At 35.8% G+C, this 24,784-nt stretch overlaps 3 protein-coding genes across 3 annotated transcripts; all 3 read right to left on the bottom strand.

The window, feature by feature from the left end:
• Positions 1–16,980: 16,980 nt before the first annotated feature.
• On the bottom strand, positions 16,981–18,334 carry LOC141665918 (uncharacterized). Its single transcript, XM_074471904.1, has 6 exons — positions 18,189–18,334; positions 17,936–18,106; positions 17,730–17,831; positions 17,561–17,627; positions 17,384–17,482; positions 16,981–17,070 (listed from the first exon to the last, which is right to left on the bottom strand). The coding sequence occupies exons 1-6, from the start codon at positions 18,332–18,334 to the stop codon at positions 16,981–16,983; spliced, it is 675 nt and encodes a 224-aa protein (XP_074328005.1).
• Positions 18,335–21,001: 2,667 nt separating this feature from the next.
• On the bottom strand, positions 21,002–23,381 carry LOC141665917 (uncharacterized). Its single transcript, XM_074471903.1, has 3 exons — positions 21,967–23,381; positions 21,779–21,871; positions 21,002–21,662 (listed from the first exon to the last, which is right to left on the bottom strand). The coding sequence occupies exons 1-3, from the start codon at positions 23,379–23,381 to the stop codon at positions 21,002–21,004; spliced, it is 2,169 nt and encodes a 722-aa protein (XP_074328004.1).
• A 39-nt stretch (positions 23,382–23,420) lies between these two features.
• On the bottom strand, positions 23,421–24,479 carry LOC141665916 (uncharacterized). The gene has a single exon (XM_074471902.1). The coding sequence runs from the start codon at positions 24,477–24,479 to the stop codon at positions 23,421–23,423; it is 1,059 nt and encodes a 352-aa protein (XP_074328003.1).
• Positions 24,480–24,784: the final 305 nt, after the last annotated feature.

The following is a 24,784-nucleotide window of genomic DNA, read 5'->3' as shown; positions in this document are numbered from 1 at the left end:
GGAGTTTTCTTAATAGATTTGCAATTAGCAGATAGATGATTAACACTACTACAATGCACACAGCTTTTTCTAGGAGCATACTTATCAGGTGTGTAATTGTTATGTTTGTTAACCCCTACCTTCCCATTTCTATTAGATTTCCTTTTAGTTTCCTTTTTATCCTCAACCACTTTGAGCCTATTCTTTAACTGTTCTAAGGTCATGTGTCCTATATTCACCTTACTGAAATCTTTGGATGTGCTTGCTTCTTCTTTGACAAAGTTCTTGGAAGTTGAACCAAACTTTTTGTTGAGTTTCTTTAGATTTTCACTTTTAGAAACATCTGCCTGTTTTAATTGAGGAACCTTCAACGGATGCTCCTTTTCTTCCTTCAACGGATAATTTTCATCATCCGTTGATTCCACATCCGTTGACAGCCCATCAATTAATTCCATTTTCTTTTTGTTTTTATCCCAGGCAGTCTCACAAAATGATTCAATTCCTTGGACCTTGACAATTTGAGCACTAACATCCCTAGATGTCTTCCAGGCTTTAATCACCTCTTGCTCTCTCTCTAATTGATTAGAAAGTATTTCTACTTTCTTAACAGATTCAGCTAGTTCATTTTCAACAGATATACAATGTAGCTTAGTTTTCTCTAGGTCAATCAACTTATCTTCTAACACAGCATTTCTATTACTTAAAAACAAATTGTTCTCTTTAATCCTACTATTTTCTTTAGCAAGAGATTTAAGAGACACACGCAAATGATACAGTTCAGTAGACATGTCATTAAAAGCATCATTGCACTCTTCTTTAGTAAGCTGTGTTAAATCAGTAGTGATTACCTGGTTGCTTGATGAACTAACTTCATTTTCCTCAGAATCAGCCATGAGAGCCAAGTTGACATATTCCACATCTTCATCCTCTTCTTCTCCATCAGCTGCCCAGTCTTTTTCTTGAGTAATGAAAGCCCTCTCCTTTTTCTTGAGCAGATCAAAATATTTCTTTTTGTAATCTACTTGGTCAAATTTCTTCTTTTCAGAAGTTGGCTTTCTGCACTCACTTGCAAAGTGTCCACTTATACCACAATTGAAACACTTGAACTTGGATTTGTCCACCATGTTCTTATGAGGTTTAGTGGCTCTAGTGTTTTTCCTAAATTTCATCTTTGCAAATCTTCTGGACAGAAATGCAAGATGCTCATCAATACCATCAGAGTCATCTTGGCTGGAGTTGTCTTCATTCTCAGCAACTTGCTCCTTACCCTTGCTTGATTCTGATTTGCTTGTGCCATCTTTGGAGTTTAATGTTGATCTCACAGTTTCTTGTCTGCATTCTTTCTCATTTTCATCTACCAAGGAAACTGAACCTCCTTTCTTTCTTCCCTTCTCCAATACCTCATCCTGTTCCAGCTCTAGTTCATAAGTCTTCAAGATTCCATATAATCTTTCAAGAGTGAAGTCCTTATAATCTTGAGAGTTTCTCAAGGAGACAGTCATGGGTTTCCATTCCTTTGGCAAGGATCTTAAAAATTTAAGATTTGAATCCTTCACCTGGTACACTCTACCATACAGCTTCAGTCCATTCAACAGCTTTTGGAATCTATTGAATGTGTCATTTAAAGATTCATTTTCTTCAAAATGAAAATACTCATACTGTTGAATGAGAAGCTGCATTTTATTTTCTTTTACTTGCTCTGTACCTTCACACAGTAGCTGAATTGTGTCCCAAACCTCTTTGGCAGTTGTGCAATTTATCACATTATCAAACATATCCTTGTCAAGACCATTAAACAAAATGTTCATAGCCTTCTTATCCTTGTGGACTTCTTCTGTGTCTTCCATTGTCCATTCTGCTCTAGGTTTTGGAATGGATTGACCAACAACAATTGTGGCTGTAGCAACTGTGGCTACTTTGTGGGGAATGTTAGGACCATTCTCAATGCAGTTTACATAACCTTCATCTTGGGAAAGTAGATGAAGGTGCATTTTCACCTTCCAATGGTGATAACTGTCTTTGTCAAGAATTGGGATTTTTACTCCAATATCCTTCTTACTCATCTTTGTTAGTTTCCAAGATCTTTAAACTCTTTGTGTGTCAAGAGCCTGCTCTGATACCAATTGTTATTCCTAATGAACTAACAATGAGATTTACAGAAGGGGGGTTGAATGTAAATCTCAAAACTTTTTCAAGTTTTGAGCAGTTTCAAAGGCTATGTGTTTAAGATAAACAAGTGTATGAATTGCTTTAAGCTAATACTGACAGATATATATTCAAACACTAATGTAAAGAACACAACAGACCTTAAAAACTTTTCTGGTGGATTGTTGTTCCACCAGAGATGGTATTTCAGAAAATCTGTGATTCAAGAAATTGATCACAGCTGCGTCCTAGTACAAACTAGATAAATTTTTCTCTCAAGATTTTTCTAAACAACTCTGGAAAAATTCACTTCTAATTACTAGCTGCTACTTGGTTTATATATCACCAAGTTTACAAGTGAAGACAAAGATAAAAAGTACAATAATAAAATAAGTTCTCCACTTGTTTCTTCTCCATTTTACTCCAGTGCATTGTTGACTATTGCCTCTTTATACTAGAGTAGAACGGCTGCTTTTTCTGATGTTCCTGAAATTGGCTACCACATCTCAGTTGTCTCTGTCAACCCATGTGCCTCTGTTTGTAGGTACAACTACCACTTGTCAACTGCTATTTAACAGAACATCCGTTGAAGCCTTCATCCGTTGATGGCTTTATCCGTTGATGTGTTAGCAGTTGAAGCTCTATCCGTTGATGCACTCATCCGTTGAAGGATGTTATCCGTTGAAGCTTTAGAGACATCCGTTGAAGCTTTGTTTCTCATCCGTTGAAGGTCTTTAAGTTATCCGTTGACACCATTTCATTTATACAAAATTACAAGGCATGAAATACTTACAATTGGCCTTCCTATCTGCATATCCTCTAGTAGTCAACATGACTTATAATTTCCCTCAACATTTAAGAATTTATATCTCAAATTCAGAGACTGAAATGTGCTACAACACTAGACTTATTTCTAAGTAAAGCTACACCATCAACGGATAGCCAAAATGGTCTTATCCGTTGAGGCTACAAACACTAGATTTCTACTTAAGTGTTTTGTTAAACATATCATCAAACTAATGCACATATATTCCTAACAATAAGTGTTACAAATTCTACTTCAATTATTTTTATAAAGATTATTCTTTATGGGAATATTATTTAAATAATAATATTTAGATATTTTCTAATATATCGGGACTGATTTATTTCATTAAATCAGCATTACTCCAAACATTCTTAAAAATGTTTTCGAGTCTTCAAAATGATTTTAAAAGTTAGAGCGGATCCCAAAACTCATTTTTATAGTTAAGATCTTCCTTTCGAAGGGGATTTAAATACTCGCTCAAAACTTGAGGGATCCGGCTCAGTGGTGTATTTTACATTCGCAACGAGGTTGCTGTTTTGATAAATGAATTGATTACTTACCCAACGTTCGGGAAGTAAGTCCATCTATTGAGTCAGCATAAGCAACATGGGCTCAGTGGGCGTCCATGAAAGTGTAAGTGGCTCAGTGGGAGTCCATCAAATGCGTAAATGGCTGAGTGGCAGTCCAGCATAAGGTCCTATTGCGGCCAGGGTGATGACCGGTGGGGAATTCGTCCATCTACTAGTAGAAAAGGGTTACTTATTGGTATCTTTGCCTGATCAGCAAGATATCAGGTTTATGCCAAGGTTTTCTCCTTTCCAAATTCATTGGATATTGCAACTCTGTTTATAATTTTTATGACAGAGGTTTTCAAGGATGTATGAAATGTATATATATATAGGTGTATATATATATCGGGACTTAATGAAGTATCTCGTAACTTCATTATTTATAATGATATTTCAAGGATTGAATCTATTCAAGTCTTATCTTGTAGTCTCATCTGGGTGATGAACTTTTGAAACTGATTATAACTTGAACAGTGGTAGTTCAAGTAGTATTCGGATATAAGTATATTGGAGTATCTTGTAACTTCATCTTTTAAACTTATATCTAGTAAATGATTATCTTGTGCATGTCAAAGATTTTCGGAAAAACGTTGAGACAAGGTTAGATATATGAGATCACCTTGCAACGATATTTAATACAGTTATAAACGGGAACTCTATGTATATTATACATGTTAGAGGATTTCAAAGATTGTGAAAAGTATATATGTATATATATACTGAATATTTTGCGACTTGGTCGCGTTAAGATATCAGCTTGGTTCATTTTTTCTTGACCAAGACTTTCACGTGTACTATGAGAATGCTCATATATTGTTAATTATTATACATATTATTTTGGTGGGCTTGTTGCTCACCCTTGCTTTCTTCTTTCATCACACAACATCAGATAGACAAGATGAACAGGACCAAGCTCCCAATTCGCGAGCGGATAGGAAACGTTCCGCAGTTTCCTATAGGCGTTGATGTCGCTGTAGCTGAGGTAGGAACTACCAGTAGGTTAGGCTTTCAACTCTTGATGTACCAAACTTATGTATCTTTATGAATTGTAATAATGGCAAAGAAATGTAAATTTATTCAGAAACCCTTTTAAGGTTTAATGGCATATAATTGTGGAATAAAATGACTCGTGTTATTTTTGGATATTCACCTCTGAGACTATAACTTGTGGTGTGTGTGTTTATTGTGGGGTCACAGTACAGAGTAGTTGATGGTTTATTAATATTGGGTGTTATTAAGGGAAATAGAACTCGTGACAACCCGGATCCCCGACCCCGGATTTGGGGGTGTTACACTAACTTCCCTTTCTTGCCAAATCTAGACAACCCTTTTCTAGGTGACACCTTCAACAAAACAGCTTCGCCTGCTTGGAATCGAACATCCTTATGCGTTGGATCTGCATACTTCCTCTGTCTATCTTGAGCAGCAAGCAACCTTCTCTGAATTAACTTGACTGTCTCATGCAGCTGTTGTACCAATTCCGAGCCTAGAATCCTTCCTTCTCCTACTTCATCCCAACTTGTCGGTGATCTACATTTTCGTCCGTACAAAGCTTCGTATGGTGGCATGCCAATACTGGAGTGATAGCTGTTGTTGTAAGAAAATTCTATCAATGACAAGTGATCGTCCCAACTTCCTGCAAAATCGATTGCACAGCCGCGCAACATATCCTCGATTGTTTGAATTGTCCTTTCGCTCTGACCATCAGTCTGCGGGTGGTACGCCGTACTCATGTTCAACTTTGTGCCAAGACTTTCTTGAAATTGCTTCCAGAATCTCGAGTTAAATCGGGGATCTCTGTCTGAAACTATTGATACGGGTACTCCATGCCTTAGTACGATTTCACGCACGTATAGATGAACCAATTTATCCAATGACGACTTCTCATTAATTGGAAGGAAATGCGCCGACTTCGTAAGGTGATCAACTATAACCCATATAGCGTCATGTCTGGATTTCATTCATGGTAGTCCCACTATAAAGTCCATAGCAATATTTTCCCATTTCCATTCTGGAATCTTCAGGGGCTGAATTAATCCGCTTGGTCGTTGATGTTATGCCTTCACTTTCTGACAAGTATAACACTTTGCAACCCATTCTGCCAATCCTAGAAAACTTCGCACTTCCGTAGGTGTCTTTGGCCTCTCCCAACTCATAACCGCCTCAATCTTTGCCGGATCTACTTTAACTCATTCATTTCCAATGACATGCCCCAAAAATTGAACTTCCTTTAACCAAAACTCACATTTAGAAAACTTGGCATACAACTTCTCTTGCCGAAGTATCTCTAATGTTATCCATAGGTGCTGCTTATGTTCTTCTTCCGACTTAGAATAAATAAGGATGTCATCAATGAATACTACTACGAACTTGTCCAAATACTTTTTAAATACCCGATTCATCAGATCCATAAATGTGGCCGGGGCATTAGTCAATCCAAACGGCATTACTAGGAATTCATAATGTCCGTATCTGCACCTGAATGCTGTCTTGGGAATATCTTCTTCCTTGATCTTTAATTGATGGTATCCTGATCTCAAGTCAATCTTTGAAAAAAACTTTGCTCCCTTCAGCTGATCAAATAGGTCATCTATTCTTGGTAGTGGGTAGCGGTTCTTGATCGTTACCTTGTTCAACTCCCGATAATCTATGCATAGCCGCATACTTCCATCTTTCTTCTTTACAAACAAAATAGGTGCTCCCCATGGCGATGCACTTGGCCGAATCACTCCTTTATCCAACAATTCTTGTACCTGGCTCGCCAACTCTTTCATTTCTGCTTGTGCCATCCTATACGGGGCCTTTGATACTGGTTATGTGCCCGGAGCAAGGTTGATCTCAAACTCGATTTGTCGATCAGGCGGTAAGCCCCGCAGTTCGTCTGGAAATACATCTGGGAACTCGTTAACTACGGGGATATCTTCTATGCTGGGACTGCCTTTTTCTGAATCCACTACATAAGCTAGGAACGACTCACAACCTTTTCTAAGTAGCTTCTTAGCCTGAACGATTGTAAGAAACAATTGCTCTTGCCTCTGTCCCTTAAATACTACCTTCTCTCCACTCTTTGTCTTTAAATACACTTTCTTGGTCTTACAATTAATCTGGGCATTATTCTTCCCTAACCAATCCATACCTACAATTATATTGAACTCTCCCAACTTGAAGAGTATCAAGTCGGCTGAAAACTTATGCCCCGAAATATCGATCTCACACTTCGGACAGAATTGATTCACATGAATCTTCTCTTGGTTCGCAATTACCATATATACTACCTCGCTCATAATCATTTTATCACATTGAAGTTTATCAAAAAAAGTTTCTGATATGAAAGATCTTGTTGCTCCCGAATCAATCAATACTTTAGCTTTGACATTATTGAGTAAAAGTGTACCTACTATCACCTCAGAGTTCTGAACAACGTCCTTCATTTTCAGATCGAATGTCCTTGCTATTGCTTGCGGAGTTGTTGTAGGTGGTGGAGGTAATGCCAATACCTCGGCTGACACGCTTGCACTGGTACTTTCCACATTCATTAGAGCTTTGACTGGTCTGGTTATCTTGCACTCCCTAGCTATGTGTCCAGTCTTCCCACACTTGTAACATGTAACTCCTGGCTTCGGCATCTTACACTCGTTTGCCAAATGTCCCTTCTGGTTGCACCTATAACATGTCATGCTCAGCTTATTACACACTCCGGGGTGCCTTCTTCCACAGTGCTTGCATTCCGGTCTCTGGAACCTGTTTCCCCAACTTGTCCTTGGCTTGCTGGATGTTCCCCTTCGATTCTTGTCTTTTGCCCAAATTTCCCTTCTTTTGAAAATTTCCGCCCTTATGGAAACCAATCCTCTTTACATTCCGATCTTGTGAATTTCCGGCTTCAGACTTCTCTCCATAAAATGGAACCTTTCTCTTCTTGTTATCCCTTTCCTTCCTTGACTGCATCCCATTATTCTCAATCAGAGCAGCTTTCTGTACTACTCCCGCATAAGTATCAAGCTCAAACATAGCCACTATATCTCTGATCCAAGGCTCCAATCCTTGTTGAAATCTCTTCGCTTTTTCCTCCTCAGTGCTGGTATACTTTGTCACAAACCTTGACAACTCAGTGAACTTCTTCTCATACTCCAGTACAGACATATTCCCTTGCTTCAACTCAAGAAATTTAAGCTCCGTCTGATTCTGCATGTACTTAGGGTAGTACTTTTCCAGAAATAACTTCTTAAATCTTTCCCAAGAAACTTGCTGAGTTGTTTCCATAGCTTTTACTGATTCCCACCAATAGATGACTTCACCCTTCAAGAAGTAAGTAGCATATGGCGTCTTCTGATCATCTCCTAACTGTAGCAACTCAAAAGCCCTTTCCATTTCCTTACTCCATGTGTTAGCTATTATTGGATCAGTATCATGAAATGTAGGTGGATTCACATTCTGAAAAGCCTTGAAAGTGACAACTTGTCGAGGTGGTACTGGTGGTTCGGGTGGTTGGTGTGGTTCACGGTTATCTTGGTTTTCAATTCGTTGTTGAAGAGTTAGTTGTTGTTGAGCTATAACGTTGGTTTGCTGTTACAAGGTTTCCAGTATTCAAAGAATATTTGGGTATGTGGTGGATGTGGTTGTTGGGTTCTTCTTTTTGGGTGGCATGATCCTGAAATAAGAGTTATGTCAAAACAGGTATGAATGATGAAATAATTCGAGGGTATCGCATGGCATTCTTATTTACATATGAAGTCAAGTTTCAAATTAAACATATATGGTGATGCATATAAAAGCGTAAAATAACAGTTGAGAGCAAATGGAACGATAGTGCATAATAATTGAAATTTAAAGGTCACAATACATCAGGATTAGGACAAAGTCTGATTCTTGGAATAAGATGCTTATTTAAAGGAAACAACTGGGGATTCTACGAAGTCTGATAATACAACAACATGGAAGGTAGATAATGGAAAGAACTAAGACTTCACTCCATCGAAACGGGGCTTGGTAGTCTTCTCCTCTCGAAGAGTCTTCACAATGCTCTGGAGCTCATCCGCCACCATCTGGATGATATACTGGCTGGTGAGGTCTCGGTGTGATGGCATCTCCACAAGCTTAGTGTTGACGTACTGAACCAAGGTCTCAAGTCTCGCAGTCATCTACTCCTTAGGCTTCCCTTCATAGTTTCGGCTGTTCGGGTACACGTTCTTCAGTCGGTCTATTAGTCGGTCATACTTGCCCGGAAGCATGTCAAACTCGCGCCTCAACTCAGCATACACGGAGAAAGCAATAGTGTCGTCCGACCCAGAGGGTGCCGAGGAATGCGCCCTTTGCTGACAAACCAATACGAGGAGTATTAATAATAAATTTTTACTTAACCTACTCTCTCGCATATTATCTATAGCCTATACATAAATCCTATAACCCATTTGGGCTATCCAGGGACTCTAAACCGTAGCTCTGATACCAAAACCTGTCACACCCCCAACTTAACAAACAAAATAAATATAACTATTACAATATTTAAAAGAAAGTAAACATAACCGAATCCAAGATCTTACAGTTTAGGGTTTGGTACAACCCAACACTACCATCTATTACGACTGATTTTAATATCGAGTACTCACACAAAGCTATCTCTTATTCTACCTGAGCTCGGACATACGCATCGGCGTCACAGGTCTTACGTGTTGTCTGCTTGAATCTAACCATAGCTGCTAGCTATAATATCAGGGTAAAGCAAGGAGTGAGCCAAATGCTCAACAAGTGCTAAACAATACGGTACAAAGCATAAATCGAGATATATATAAGAGAATGACAATGTGAAGACATAACCAATACTAACAAGAGATAAAACTTTGGGTGATGGCATCATTTGCTTGAATCAAAACATTTTCAAAATCATAACTTAAACAAAATCATTTTATGACGGTACGGATTACAGCCGGTGATCAGCCGCGATGTAATCCCGAATCTCGCTGGGTTCTAAAACATTAATGAGATCCACAGGCAACTTTTAAGCCTATAATATAGGTGTTGAAAGGACTCGCGTCTCAGTCCAGGTCCACTATTCAAAGAAAACATTTATCCCCCTTCGAGACTGAAAATCCACATTTTAATCATTTCAAAAACTGATGCCGATTGATAATAAAATCTCTTAAACAGTAAACATTTTTATCAAGGGATTATAGATCAAATTTGAACACTGGAAATATGTCACAAAATGTCAAGGCCATGATCCACTAGATTTTACTTTATTAGGGTAATTGAAAAGTTTCCATATACAAGAACTTTGGCAAGGAGATTTAGCAAGGCTATTGGATAATATGAAAGAATAATTCCCAACTAGGCTTAAAGCAATGGTTTTCGACAAGGTACAAGTACGAGAACATCAAGAAGATAAGCTTCATGAATAATAGGGGTGTTAAGTTATGAAGAAATGATTTTTAGCTCAAGGTATAACAGGATTGTCCATCTTCAGGGTATGAAAAAGGGGTTATCAAATCAATTAAGAACAACTTTGAAGAATATCTGGCTTTTAGGTATCAAAGTAAAGTTTCTATTGGGGTTCAAGCATCAAGGTGAGATGTCAATATCTTAGGAACCAATGGCATGTTAATTAAGAGGATCAATCTAGTACTATATCAAATCTTTATCTTATCATGCCATTCCAATTACTTGACATACGGGCGTGATACAACTGTTGCAATATCAATATATACTTGTGGGTTCATGGAATTTCTATAATAATACAAAGATAGATCACTTGGTTCAAGTATATCAAGATGACTCAGGATAATTGCATCAATATATATATGAACTAATTATTACACATTTGCAGTGAATACGAAAGACAAGTTGAATCACTTGCCTTGAGAAAGGCTGGTCTGGTCTGGCTGGTAGGAGCAACTGGAAGCTTTACTCGACCTTTATGGAAAGTTTACCCTCGTATCGAGATCCTACATAAATAATAATAACCTCATTATAATATATTCTCACCAACTTAACCTATTTACAACCCGAAATTAAACACAAATGGCACTTAGGCCTATATGCACTCAATTTATAATCACCTTATAAATACCATAGTCCACATAGCCACATATACTCACATATCATATTTTAATATCAAATAATATCACACACACCATAATGCACACTTGGCTTGGATGATCTCGATCCACAACTTAAGTCACTTGGTCGCTAAACTAGACAAAGTCTCCAAATTTTGGCTTCCTAACTCGATGTGCCTTTACTAAACTATCCAAAACCTATTGACCCTTACTTGGGCCTTTAACTATAATGGCTTTATACTATCTTTCAACCATAATGGTAAACCTAGGTCTCACTCATAAGTCTTTAAAACTATGTGTTAAGTGAAAGTGCTCACTGGAGTAAATTTCAGAATGACATCTATGGTTTCTTGAGCGCATTAGACACTCTTAAACTACAAGTTTACCTCCAAAACTTCTACACTAGAATCTTCTGACCATAAGGTATCTCCCAAACGTGATGTGGATCAAGGGCCTAGCTTGGGCCTCCTTGGGCCTAAGCTCAAAGTCCATGGTTCCCCTATTTTTCTGGGCAGAAAATGCCCTGACTTGAATTAACTTGTGACACATACTTCTAACTCAAATCCTATGAACTATGGTTGGAAAAACTCCTCTGACACTCCATATAACTAAGGCCCAACAGGGCCTAAGGAGGGCCTACCCATGACATGGTCAAAACTTCCTATTTCTAAGTTGCAACAAAACTGTCCCCTGCTGGACAGATTTTGTGATTCCACTCGTGCACCTTACCAAACGACTTATAAACCTCCAAAAAACACCTAAAACCTTTTATATACTCCTAATTCTAGCTTCTGGTGGCTTGGGCCTCAAAGTGCACAACAATGACATGGTCAAAACTCACTCTAAACCTCAGGGTACTAAACTGATTTTTTGCGGAAACTAAGACTCTCCTTTCTCCAAGGTTCTCACTTAACAAACTCAACCACCAACAACCCAAATACCCAAACCATGACTTAACTATGGTGATATACTGAACTAACTCTCTTACACTCAAAATAGACTTAGTGGAGACCATCCTTACCTAGGGTGCAACATAACAAAACAAAGGAAATCACATTACACAAATTACAAGTCATCATGTTTCCAAGGACAACAATTTTAACCTTCATGACAAATATAAATGAACTAACATCACATTTTAAGAAGCACAGTTCTTAATTAATTTCTTAACTTAACTACAATTAAGGTTTACTAACAAAATATCAATCCGAATGATCAAGAACTTCCAAAATTTTCAAGAGTAATCTACATGCATGCATGACTTCGAGTCTTACAAACCAAAACAACATGCTTTCCAAATAAATTTTCATTTTAATTCAACATGCAAGCCTATCATGGATTATATCTAAATGAACACCTAGCATTCAAAGGTTTTTACCAAGATTTCACTAAGATTTTCATGTTATCATCATAAAAACACATAAAATGAAACAAGGCAACCAAAACACCATCCATTCGGCTCCTATCAAGTCATGGCCGAATGGATTAGGGTAAAAAAAACATTTGCATGAGTGTAGCATACTCATGTATAGCCATTCTCAACCCTTTGATACTATAACTAATGGTGAAAGCCTTGAATTCACAAGAATCAAGGATATTCACTTGGAGTTTAACAAAAACACCACCATGCAAGGTCAACACATAAGTTTTCTACTCTAAACTCTTAAGATATACAAGAACAACATGTAGGGAGTAAGATTACTTGATTATAGGATGATTGTTTGAGTGAAAAAATGAAGAAATAAGGGGATGGGGCTCGGTTTTTTGGAATTGCTGAGAGGGGAGGGGGAGAAAGCCGAGAGGGAGGGGGAGGAAGAAGAGGATAGTGAAGTGGTGGGGTGAAGTGAAGTGGTGATCACTTCCTTGATTTGTTTTAATGTCTTGGTTTGACTATAATGTGAGTGGGTTTGAGAAATGACAAGGGTATCCTTCTAGCTAGAGTTAGGTTATCTTGCATGCAAGGTCAAGGAGGTAATTTGGCTAATAATTCATGAGTTAGTGGGTTTGGAAATATCCTCTTTGTCCTTGAAAAGAATAGAAGGGTGGTTTGCATGTAAGGGCTTTCTTTTAATTTTCTAATTATCACAACTAAAATTTATAAAGATTTATTTTTATAAAATAAAATACAAGTTCAAAAATTATAAAATTTATACCATAAAATAACTTGGATTTTTAGAAATTTTATAAAACCACTTTTGAAATTGTGAACAAAATAACTTTTAAAAGGAAATTTATTCAAGGTTTAGAATATTCCTTATAAATCAAAAATAAAAGAAATAAATAAAAAATTTCTTTGAAAAAAATCATATACCACATAAAGCAAATTTAGGACGCAGAAATTTTCATTCACACAAGCAACAATAATTGAATATATTGGCATTCACCTTTAAAATTGTACCAAATTCACAAATAATATCACAAGAAAATACCGGTCGTAACAATAATAATATTAATTGATTTTTAAATACCAAAATATAATTTTTAAATGCTTAAAAATAATTTTTAGGAATTATTTGAATTAATTATAAATAATTTATATTTATTTAACTATTTATAAATAAAATTAATTGATTAAATGATTTTAATCAATTAATTAAATTCATAAATAATTAACTCAAATGAATTATAAATAATTAAATTGAATTAGATTTTTGAAAATAATAAAAGAAAATAATATTAGACTTCAAAATAATTAAGTAAATAATTTTTAGAATTAACAATAATAAGTAAATGATTTTTGAAAATAAAATAAATGATTTTTGGAAATAAGAAAATAATTTTGAATTAAAAATAAAAAGGAAATCTCAAAAATACTTTTAAGAATTTGGTTTCAGGACTGGGGAATCAAAGTCGGGTAAAAAAAAAACAACCCGTCGGGTCGATTCGTGGGTCGCCAAGAAGCTTGCCGGATCCAGGTCGAACACCGGCCAGTGTTCTTGTGAGCCCAAAATCCGGCCACCACTTCCGACCACTACAGAAGTTTTCGGCAAGCCTATACTACTTGGTTTCGTCTGCTTTCAGTCCAGTTTTCAAGCCAAAGTCGATTCCAATTCACTACATCAATTCATTCTTAACATCAACAACCATAAATAGCCTACAGAACTCTGATTCCGGCAAGAACTGAGAATTATCCGGCGACATCATCGGAAAAACGCAGATCTGACAACCAAATCCAACATTCCATACACAAAAATAAAGCTCTGGACAAATATAATCCGTCTAAATATTCAAAATCATTCAACCTATATCATCAATAATTCATAAAATCGAAAAAACAAAAACGTACAAACCAAGAACTCAGTTATAGCATTTCAGGACTAAAACGATTCAACCAAATACTCAAATCGATTCTAAAGATCATTTTAAAGCTATCTATAATATCAAAATCAATCAACAATCATCATATCTCAAAATTGAAATTCAAGAACATGAACCAAGAATCGATTTTTATAAATACTTCACTTCAGATCAAGATATTGATATCAATGGATAGAGCTTGAAACAAGGATAGTTTTGGTGTGTAGAGCGTTTGATTTGGTTCCCGGAATCAATCAAAAACAGTGATCAAAGTTTCTGCAGAGATTTTCACCCCCAAAGTTGTTCTTGAATTTTTATGAATTTTCAGAAAATAAATGAAATAAAAATAAAAGAAAATAATAAAACCTGCTATTTATAATATCTGGAAAATAAATACCCAAAATCAAATAAGGGTGTTTTTATTCCCATAATTAAAATAATTAAGCCCCAAAATAATAATTACGGGGAATAATTTTAAAAGCGATAAAATACAAAATTTATATCAAAATTCCCCAAAAATTGCGAATAATTCAAAAATGTAGAAACACTGGGTATTTGAAATACGATTGATTTTATAAAAATAAAAAAATGAATTTTGTGGACTTTGACCCCCCGGTGGGGTCCCGGTCTGTTATTTTTGAAAAACAGAAATGATCCCTATTTTAATAGAAAATCCCGAAAACAAATAAAATGCATTCAAACGCACATAAAACGAGATAAAACGAGTACCTCGATAGGGACGCAATTAAATACGAGGCCAAATTGCAGATCGATTCATATAATTACAGTTTCAACACATAATAATCAATCAAAAAATTTTCTGGTCCGCACGGGAACACAAATAACAGCTATAACATTTAATATCATGGCGATATTCACTTTAAACTTTAAAACACATAATATTTATTCATTTAACACAAAAATATTCACATAATTTTCTCGGATATTACAAATTTCATAAGTTTAATCCAATATTCCTTAATAACGGTTGATCCCGCTACATACAAAATTTCCCTAAATGAAAATAATCAATTTTATAATTTTTAGCGCTTAATATGTGCCATGAACACACTAAAAAAATCTTTTATAAAAAGCTAACTTATACTTTGAAGAATCAATTTATTTATGGAGGAAAAACGAAAATAAAAAAGATAATATAAAAAGTTCAGGATTGTTAAAATATTTAAATATATATAAAGTGATTGTCAAAGAGTATATCGAGGAAGTCTCTCAAATCTTGCTGAGGAAGACTTGCACAGCTTCTTAAGAAAGAAACTTAATCACGAAGACTTGTAAAGCTTATCGAGGAAGACTTGTAAAGCTTATCGAGCAAGTTTTGTAATACTTAATGAAGAAGATTTGAATAGCTTACTTAGTAAGACTTGTAAACCAACTACTATAAATAGCTCATTTAGCTAATGAAATCATATACAACTTTCTCTCCATATCTTCTATTCTCCTATACTTCATCTACATTAAACATAACAAATATTTTCAGTCAAGGTTTATAACACGTTATCAGCACGAGTCTTTGCCAACTGAAGCTTTATTCTCGAAAGAGCTACGACTTATTCTGACCCACGAGTCTCTATTAACTAAAACTATTTCATAAGAGAGGTACGATTTCTTTTACTCATTTTATTCTAATTATTACTACATATTTATGTTAATGATTGAAATCTATAAAGATGGCTATGCCGTCAAATAATACTATAAATATGGCTCTACCGTCAAGTAATACTACTATAAAGATGACTATGCCGTCAAGTAATACTACTATAAAGATGGCGCTGCCGTCAAGTAATAATCAAAAGTTTTGTAGCCGGCTATGCCGTCGTAACTTTTGTATAAAGTTATTATTTCAACTTGCGTGTTTAATTATTATGTGACATATTATATCTTATTTAAAATTTATTCAGAATGGCGAATTTTACAAAATTAGAGTTTGTTGCCTTGGATGTTTCGGGGAATAATTATTTGTCATGGGTCCTTGATACGGAATTACACTTTAGTGCTAACACTACTAAAAATATGGGATCAGACATCGGTTCTGAACCGATGTTAAAAAAAAACTGAACCGATGTCTTCGCGTGTGATGTTAAATGTCATCAGGCTTTGACATCGGTTCACAGTCGATGTCTATTACAGTGCTATACATCGGTTTTAAGAATAATTCTGATGTCTTTGCAACAAATTTCAGCTTATATTACAGTATTTCTAGGTGAATATGAGTATATTATGGGGTAATTATCCATTAAAACATGAAACCTACAAGCTCTAAAAGATATTTTTTTAAAAATCTTTCAAACAAACCGATGTGAAAATCTAGATCAGACATCAGTTATGTTGTCTGACCGATGTGAAATGGTCCATCAGACATCGGGTACTTTTATCAACCGATGTAAAATAATGGGTTAGACATCGGTTTCGTTCATTTGGTGATGTTAAATCCTTTTGTTTAATATCAGTGTTTTTTTCTAACCGATGTTTAATCTTTAATATTGTAAAATTTAAGACATCAGCTATTGAAAATTCGATATTATTTGGCTTAAAATACATTGATTTTTTTACAGAACCGATGTCAAATGACTATTTGACATTGGTTTTTGTAGTTCTTTTTCTTTTAATATTGTTTCACCTGATGTCTTTTGTTCATTTTTACATCGGTTTTAAATTACCATTCTAATGTTAATATATGTACTGTAAATTGCATATGCCATCCCAGTACTATTAATAGCCCAGGGAACCAATTGCATTTTCAACCAGAAAAATACCAACAATATGCAATACATCCAACCAAATTTGTAAAAATATAGAGGTATACATTGATACCAAATTTACTAACATTCAATCCAACAAGAGCTCAATTCGGACATTACATTCCAAGTCTAAAATAAACATCCCAACTAAAAACAATAAAACCCAAATTCTCTAGTTATTACATCCAACATTTTAAACATGTTTGACTAGTTAATATGTACCACTTGTCAAATTTCGACAATTCCAAACATAAATCAGAATGATGGATGTAATTGTCACCAAACATCCCTTAATTAACCACCAACCACCAGCAAACACAATATCAATTCACATAGTTCAGAGGAAAGCTATATATATATACTTATCATTTTTACATCTTGTCTTGGATAAATTCAAGCACCTCCATCCGCACCTCATCCAGCTCCTGCCTTGTGTAGGACTTTCGAGTTTTGGTTGCCCACTATAAAACACACGTAAAAATTAGCAACCAGAATATTATTAACCAGAATTGCCATATGTATAATTAAAAATAAACAGAACCAACTATTTATAATTTAACCAGAAGAGGACCTTTTCTATATTTAACCGTAATTTTCTTCGTTAATCCAAAACTATATACCAGATAGTTCCTTATCACTAATAAAAACAAGATCCATCTGGAAATCACTAATAATAAAAACTGATAATAAAAATGGCACTCATATTTATCTGTCCTGAAAAACTACACAAAAAAATTCTACATGCCATCTATCGGAAATGATTTGCATATATACCTTGGTAGTAAAAGATAGCTCCTTATCAGCAATGATATCTTTCATGTATCGCATTATAACATAGCCACATTCAACCCCTCCTGGTTGTTTGGGAGATCCCTGTTACAATATAAAATCTGAATTAGCACCAGAAATTAATTAAAATTACAAAGTGATAAAAAAATACAAAAAACTTACAAGAAGATTCTTTATCTGAGGAGCTTTATTTCCCCTTCCAGTTTGAGCATTGTAGGATTTCATCGCTCTACATTGCAGAACAACAATAATATACATGATTATTTTTCAAAAGGGAGAATATTTACTATATATATATATTTATATATAGTAATTAACAGAAATATATTACTCTGTTAATGATTTTTCCAACTCATCAAAATGTGTTGGATGTGGCAGAGGGTTCAGAATATAAATGTCGCCATCCCAAATTACAACCAAAATCCAGTGGCAACTATGTTTATAAAAAAGAAAAAAGAAAAACACAAGTCAGAAATTTTAAAAAAACTACCTAAATATATTAATTTGTAAAAGCATGTCTAAATTAAAAATACTTACTTATGATTATGTGGCATGAAGTACATGCGATAGGGACTACTCTCTTTCAACCGATTAACAAAATAAGAATGAAAAGATTTGTTCAACGTAAATGTAGCTCCTGGATCGAAAAATCCATATAAGACCACATCATCATTCTTCCTCTCAATCTTAATCAGTCTTTGCAAGAGCCTACCAGGGAGTGAATTACATTACTTATAATATCCGTATAAAACATGAATATTGAATATGTAATGATAAAAAATTAACTTACGCCATATAAGCAGATATTGCAGCTTGGCCAATCATATCGAACTCCAACAATGCTTTCACATTTTCATGCAATATATAAATTATTTTCTCAGTCCCAAACACGTCTGAATCACACGGAATTGGTATTGACTCCCCAGTGGCTTTCATGAAGACTGCAGCATGTTTGTATAACACTTTGTACTGCTTTGGCACATTCTTGTTTAGCTTCATTTTTCTATAATCATCTTGAAGTTTCTGCAACTCATCTTTCCGCTTAGACTGCCCCTGCAACACTTCCTTTTTCTTTTTCTACACAGAATTAAATAAAACAAGAATAATCGGTTATTATTGACATAACTACTATAGAATGCAACAATCAATTCAGAGTATATTGACATAATTTTTATATAACATACCGCCACAGTTGGGTAGATGATCAATTCACGAGGCCATGCTACGTGAGAGCCAACTGCTTGGCGTACAACCTCAATTTCACCAGGTATGGGCACTGGAACCGACGCCTCTGGCTGGATGTGTCCGTCAATCGACACACGAACATGTCCGGGCTTTAGAGGCACTCCGTGTACTGAAACATTCATCTCTTCGTGATCATCAAAAACTGTTCCAAAAGCAACCTTGTTCTCTATGCAATCCAGTGCAAGCTCACATGACTGTGGACCCTACATTATAGTGAGGGATCAATTTAATTTTATTGCATAAATCCCAAGTCTGTAGGCATATATCTAGTAGATCTTAATAATATTTTACCTTCTTTCCACTCGGAGGAGAGGGGTCAAAACCAACAAAGTCTTCATCATTTACCAACAACTGTTTGGCACTCAGCGGTTTAACAGCAACTCCAACATTCCGCTTATCAGCAGCTCCCTCTTTATTAACAGGTACTTGATAACTTGATTTGTCAGAGAACATAGGAGAGTGACCATTCGAAGCATTAACCAAGGCCTTAAGTTCAGCCATCTCCCGCTGATTTCTTTCCAACTGATCCAACAACTCTGCCTTGGTAATTTTAGTCTTTTTCGCTTTCGGCAAATTGAAGAATGCTGTTGGAGTGATAAAGCCGCCAACCCCTCGAACCCTTCCTGCGTGCTCAGGAGTCTGAAGTGCCGTAGTCAACACATCTTCTGTTCCATGTGGAACAAATTCACCCTTCTCCTTCATTTCAAGTAACTCAGCCTGTAAAATAAATACAAACAATTAGTGCATTATTTATGACGCAATTATCTTTGAAGGGAATGCAGTATTAAAAATATCACTTACAATTCTCGCATTTATTTCCGCTTGCTCTTCAGTAAGCTCATCAGGATTCTTTGGCATCCTAGCCTTCTACCAAAAAATTGCACGATCAGGTTTCTCTTTCCGCTTTAAGTTCCCTTTCTTTATCTGTTAAAAAAGAGAAAATGTTTAAACTCCCTTAAAACTTAGAATTGCAAAGCCAAATAGATATGGTTCTTACTTCTTCTTCTCGCAAACCAATATACCCCTTCCTTGACAAGCGGTGATGATATTTCCGTTTACCCACTCTATTGCTCTGTAACTTACGTTGTTCCTGCACCAAAATAAATTAGTAAAAATTAATAAATATTATTTAACCAAAATCTATTTAATCATTTAGCAAGTAAAATGGCAATCATGTATATTTTATTAGTAGAATATATTCATCCCAGCCATTTGGGGCTCGTCCTCTCTGCAACAAATTTCTTCCAAGGTTCTTTACCAACAAACGCATACTTCTTCGGAGGCTTCATCAATTTCTTCTTTTTTCCAATAAATGGCATCACATATTTTGCAGTTAAATCAGCTTTAAACTGCCTCCATTTTTCACCTGCCGATTGTAGCACAAGCTTCTCACTTTCTGGGGCAATTTTGAATGTGTCCTAAAGAGCCACATAATATAAATTAGCCACATAATTTACAGTCACAATTTAAATAAAATGAAGAAGTCAACAAGGGATATAATTTACCTGGACATCATCCCATAATTTTGCTTTTAGATCACAATCCACTTTTGGCCAGTTTTCAGTGTCGATTGGAATCATTGTCCTTGCGAGCATTCCTATGTAAGACTGTAAAGTAGGCCTGGTATTTCCGATGGGAACTCCAAAATCATTGTATCTAACTTTAAATTTCTTTCCCCGAGCTTTCTTCACCACTACTTTGTAAAGAGCTGAAACACCACGCGCACCTCCTAGCCTTTTTTTTTGCAGATTCAGAAGTGGTCATCGTTTCTTCACAACTACTTTGAGTTTGATATTGTGGAGGGACTTGAACCAACTTTTCATTATAAGTCTCTGAAGTTTTGACATCAGGAACAATCTCATCATCAACCTTTTCAGAGTTATTCTTCCTGTCATTTTCTTCGAAAATTACTTTCTTGGCTTTTTGCTTCTTTGCCATTTTGCTCCCTTAGTCTGTATTAAATTGAATAATAAAGCCATCAGTTGAACAATATATTTTCAGTCCGTCATTAATTACAGTCAAGCATAAATAATAAATTGTAAAATCAGCAAGTACGAATACAACTATACAAGAACAATAATTTACCTAAACTGCAATCAGTAATTAATCACATCCGAAATAACTCTAAAGTATTTTATAGAAGTACAATTAAATAATGCAAAATAATTAAAGAAAAAATAATGCCATCAATCAGTAATTATGGATGAACTACTTATATGATTATAACAATGCAAAACAAAAGAAAAAAAAATTAACAATATATTTTACAAATTATAACACAATTAAAGGCAAATATATATGGTTCATTCAGTCATTCAAATTCCCATTTAGATATATATTTTACATAAAGCTACATCATCAGTCAGTAACGACATTAGGTGCAGGAGTTTTAGTAGCAGTATTTTTAATCCAAATTCCCTCAACATTAGGTCTAGCAGTATGAGCGACATCATCAGTAGTGACATCAGTTGCGGGGATTTCAGTACAGAATGGGGGATGTTCCATGATCGTGTCTCCTAAGTCATCTTCATTATACAATTCTTGGTAGTCTCGAGTTGTGGAGGACAGAACAATAGACCAGGTAGCATCAACGGGATCTTCAAGGTAAAACACTTGCTTGACTTGGTCAACAGAAACATATTTATCTTTTTTGTGACCTTGTCGACTAAAATCCACAAGTGTGAACCCAAGATCATCAACCCTTATTCCTTTATCATTACTTGCCCATTTACACAGGAACAAGGGAGCTTTGAATGCATGGTAGTCTAATTCCCATATCTCTTGTATGATACCGTAAAATGTCAAATCACTTTCTACGGGGTTCAAGTCCTTGGCACTAGAAACCTGGACCGCTTTAGCAATGACAGACACCCCGCTGTTTTGAACAACGCGTATGTCATCTCGTTCCTTTGTAAAATATCGCACTCCATTCACTAGATAACCTTGATAAGTTAGTACTGAAAATGATGGCTTGGCAGCGAGCCATCTTATCGTATCTGAAACACCTTTGTTGTTCTCCCTTAGTTCATCATTCACCAACAGATATGATAAGAAATTTTAAATCCTAAATAGCTAATAGTCGTCATTACACTACAGATCAAAGAACCTAATACAACACTGACTTTGTTTTGAAACCAATCAGCAAAGAGCCGATTGTGCTCTCTCATGAGCCAATGTAAGCTTTTCCTTTTCCCTCGGTGAATTTCTTCAAGATATTCCTTATGCATTCTGAAAAATGCATATGGAATGATATATTAAAGACACATTACAAGACTAATTACTGGATAATGAGGAATTGAAAACAACAAACTGCATAAACTCACAGAATATATGGAAACACTTCAGCGTTGTTTAGAAGGACATGTAGATGTGCTTCATCTCGCTCCTTCTCTTCCACTGATTTTATTATCACAGCGGATAATGGACCTGATATCTTATTATCTTGGTCCTCTGGAAGACCGGCAGTGGAGTAATTCTGACTAAGAAACTCGGTGCAGAATTCTACGGACTCTTCTCCAAGGTAACTCTCTGCCATACAACCTTCGGGATAATAACGGTTTCGAACATAACTCTTTAGTACTTTATTAAACCGTTCAAACGCATACATCCACCTATAAAATACTGGTCCACATAAGCGTAGTTCCTGGACCAAGTGGACTACTATATGTACCATTACATCAAAAAATGACGTATGTAAAACCTTTTCTAGATCGCACAAGGTTAGTATAACATCTGACTGCAGCTTATCCAGTTTTGACACGTCTACTACTTTATTGCACAAAGCATTAAAAAAGAAACACAATCTAATAACTGTGACCCTAACATACTTCGGAAGAACGGAGCGTATTGCAACCGAGAGTAATTGTTGGAGAAGAATGTGGCAATCATGTGATTTCAGCCCGTAAATATTCAAATCAGGCATGGAAACACAATTTTTTATGTTCGATGCATGTCCGTATGGAAGTTTCATCGACATTAATGATGACAAGAAAGTCCTTTTTTCTGCCTTTGACAAAGTAAAGGGAGAAGGAGGCAAATAGGTTTTCTTTACTCCTACTTGGGGAGCCAAATCAGATCTAACGCCCATTTCTATCATATCACGACGGGCTGCCGCACTATCCTTTATCTTATGGCGCATATTTAGTAATGTGCCAATCAGACTATCACATACATTCTTCTCGACATGCATGGCATCAATACAGTGCCTAACATGGTGAAATTTCCAGTATTCTAACTCGAAAAATACTGACTTTTTCTTCCATGGACTTTCAACCTTCTTTGCCTTCTTCATTTTCTTCCCAAATTCAAATTTGATTTGTTCTTGCTCTGCTAACACTTCTTCTCCGGATAGGGTTCGACGCGGCTGCCCAAACTCTTGTTGTCCATTAAAAGCAGCCTTCTGCCTTCTATAAGGATGATGTAGAGGCAAATATCGACGATGCCCTTGGTAGCACATTTTCCTACTATGAGTCAAAAATTTAGCTACGGTGTCATCTCCACAAACTGGACAACACTTATAACCCTTATTAACGCAGCCAGATAAATTTGCGTAAGCAGGGAAGTCATTTATCGTCCACATTAAAACTGCTTTTAAAGTGAAAAATGATTTGTTATACGCGTCATACATATTTGGTTCCCCTTCCTTCCAAAGCTTTTTTAAATCATCAATCATCGGTTGTAAGTAGATGTCGATGTTATTACCAGGCTCATGCGGGCCAGGGACCAATATCGACAACATCATAAATTTTCTTTTCATACATAACCAGGGAGGAAGATTTTAAGTCACCAATATGACTGGCCAGCAACTATATCTATTAGATAGGCCATTATTGTGCGGGTTTACACCATCCGCCGATAAAGCCAAGCGAAGGTTTCTCGGTTCACTACCAAAGGATGGCCACCTATATTCTATATTTTTCCAAGATGGAGAGTCGGCTGGATGTCGCATTTTACCATCTTGTGTCCGCTGTTGCGCATGCCAACACATTAGTTTAGCGGTGGAAGGAGATTTAAACATACGTTTAAATCTAGGAATTATTGGAAAATACCACATGACTTTGGCTGGAAGATTAATCCTCTCTTCACCTTTCTTTGTCAACTTCCACCGAGAAAGTCGACACTTAGGACACTTGGTTGCATCAGCATGTACACCCCTGTACAGTACACAGTCATTCGGACATGAATGGAACTTTATATACTCTAGACCTAAATTGGAGAGGTTTTTTTTTGCTTCATATGCATTACTAGGTAACACATTATCTTTGGGAAGTAGAGACCCAACAGAAGAAAGGAGGTCAGTGAAGGCACTATCGGTAATACCAAACCTAGATTTCCAGTTATGCAACTTCAACATCGACTCTAACTTAGTACAGTCACTACCCTCATATAGAGGTTGCTCAGCATCGGCTACGAACCTCCTAAACTGATATGAATCATTATCATATTGACTCGAGTTATATGCCGCTTCACAAACATCAACAGTTTCCGAAGCAGCGACATGCTCCTGATCTTGCTCTGACGCTTCATCAGAGGCTTGCTCAGGAGGTGGGTCTGGAGCTTGCTCTTCAGGTGGACAACTAGCACTTGAAGATTTAGGACCCGTAGAAGCAGTCTCCCCGTGCCAAACCCAATGCACATAACCTAGACAAAAGCCATTGTAATAGATATGGCCCCTGATTGTTTTTATAGAGAATTTTTTAAAATTGGCGCATCGTCCACAAGGGCAAGGAATTTTGTTACGATCTTCAGAATTTTCTTCAGCATATATCAAGAAGTTTTCCACCCCCATTTCAAATGCTAAAGAATCCCTATCTTGCAAAATCCATGTCTTATCCATCAAATTTCCCTACCTGATAGCCACTATAAATATTAAAAATCCAACACATACCTATTTATAATTATTTAATAAAAGGCATATCAAATTTGTGTTGGTTACTGTAGGGATTAATTATATAAACTTAGAAAGGAGTAAATACCTTGATATCCTAATAATTTATAGTACTAATTCATTACTCTAAGATCCTATACATATACCCAATTAATTACAAAACTAGACTAAATTTATAAACTAGACTAAATTAAACCAAGATAATTAAAACAAATTAAACCAAGATATTTGAAAATATCACATAATTAAAAACC

Source organism: Apium graveolens, chromosome 6 (genome assembly GCF_009905375.1).
Source record: "Apium graveolens cultivar Ventura chromosome 6, ASM990537v1, whole genome shotgun sequence".
Taxonomy (NCBI): domain Eukaryota; kingdom Viridiplantae; phylum Streptophyta; class Magnoliopsida; order Apiales; family Apiaceae; genus Apium; species Apium graveolens.
The sequence above is the reverse complement of the archived record's forward strand: the minus strand, read 5'-3'. Positions and strand labels throughout refer to the sequence as shown.

Excerpts from the sequence above, each read along its gene's own strand:
- LOC141665918 (XM_074471904.1), bottom strand. The coding sequence starts at position 18,334 with ATGAAAGCCACTGGGGAGTCAATACCAATTCCGTGTGATTCAGACGTG. Across the intron at positions 17,483-17,560 it reads CTCAGATAAAGAATCTTCTT|GGATCTCCCAAACAACCAGG; the intron begins GTAAGTTTTTTG and ends ATATTGTAACAG. Across the intron at positions 17,071-17,383 it reads AGCTATCTTTTACTACCAAG|TGGGCAACCAAAACTCGAAA; the intron begins GTATATATGCAA and ends TGTGTTTTATAG.
- LOC141665917 (XM_074471903.1), bottom strand. The coding sequence starts at position 23,381 with ATGTTGTCGATATTGGTCCCTGGCCCGCATGAGCCTGGTAATAACATC. Across the intron at positions 21,872-21,966 it reads GAAGTGTTTCCATATATTCT|AATGCATAAGGAATATCTTG; the intron begins GTGAGTTTATGC and ends TGCATTTTTCAG. Across the intron at positions 21,663-21,778 it reads AATCGGCTCTTTGCTGATTG|GGAGAACAACAAAGGTGTTT; the intron begins GTTTCAAAACAA and ends TGATGAACTAAG.
- LOC141665916 (XM_074471902.1), bottom strand. The coding sequence starts at position 24,479 with ATGGATAAGACATGGATTTTGCAAGATAGGGATTCTTTAGCATTTGAA.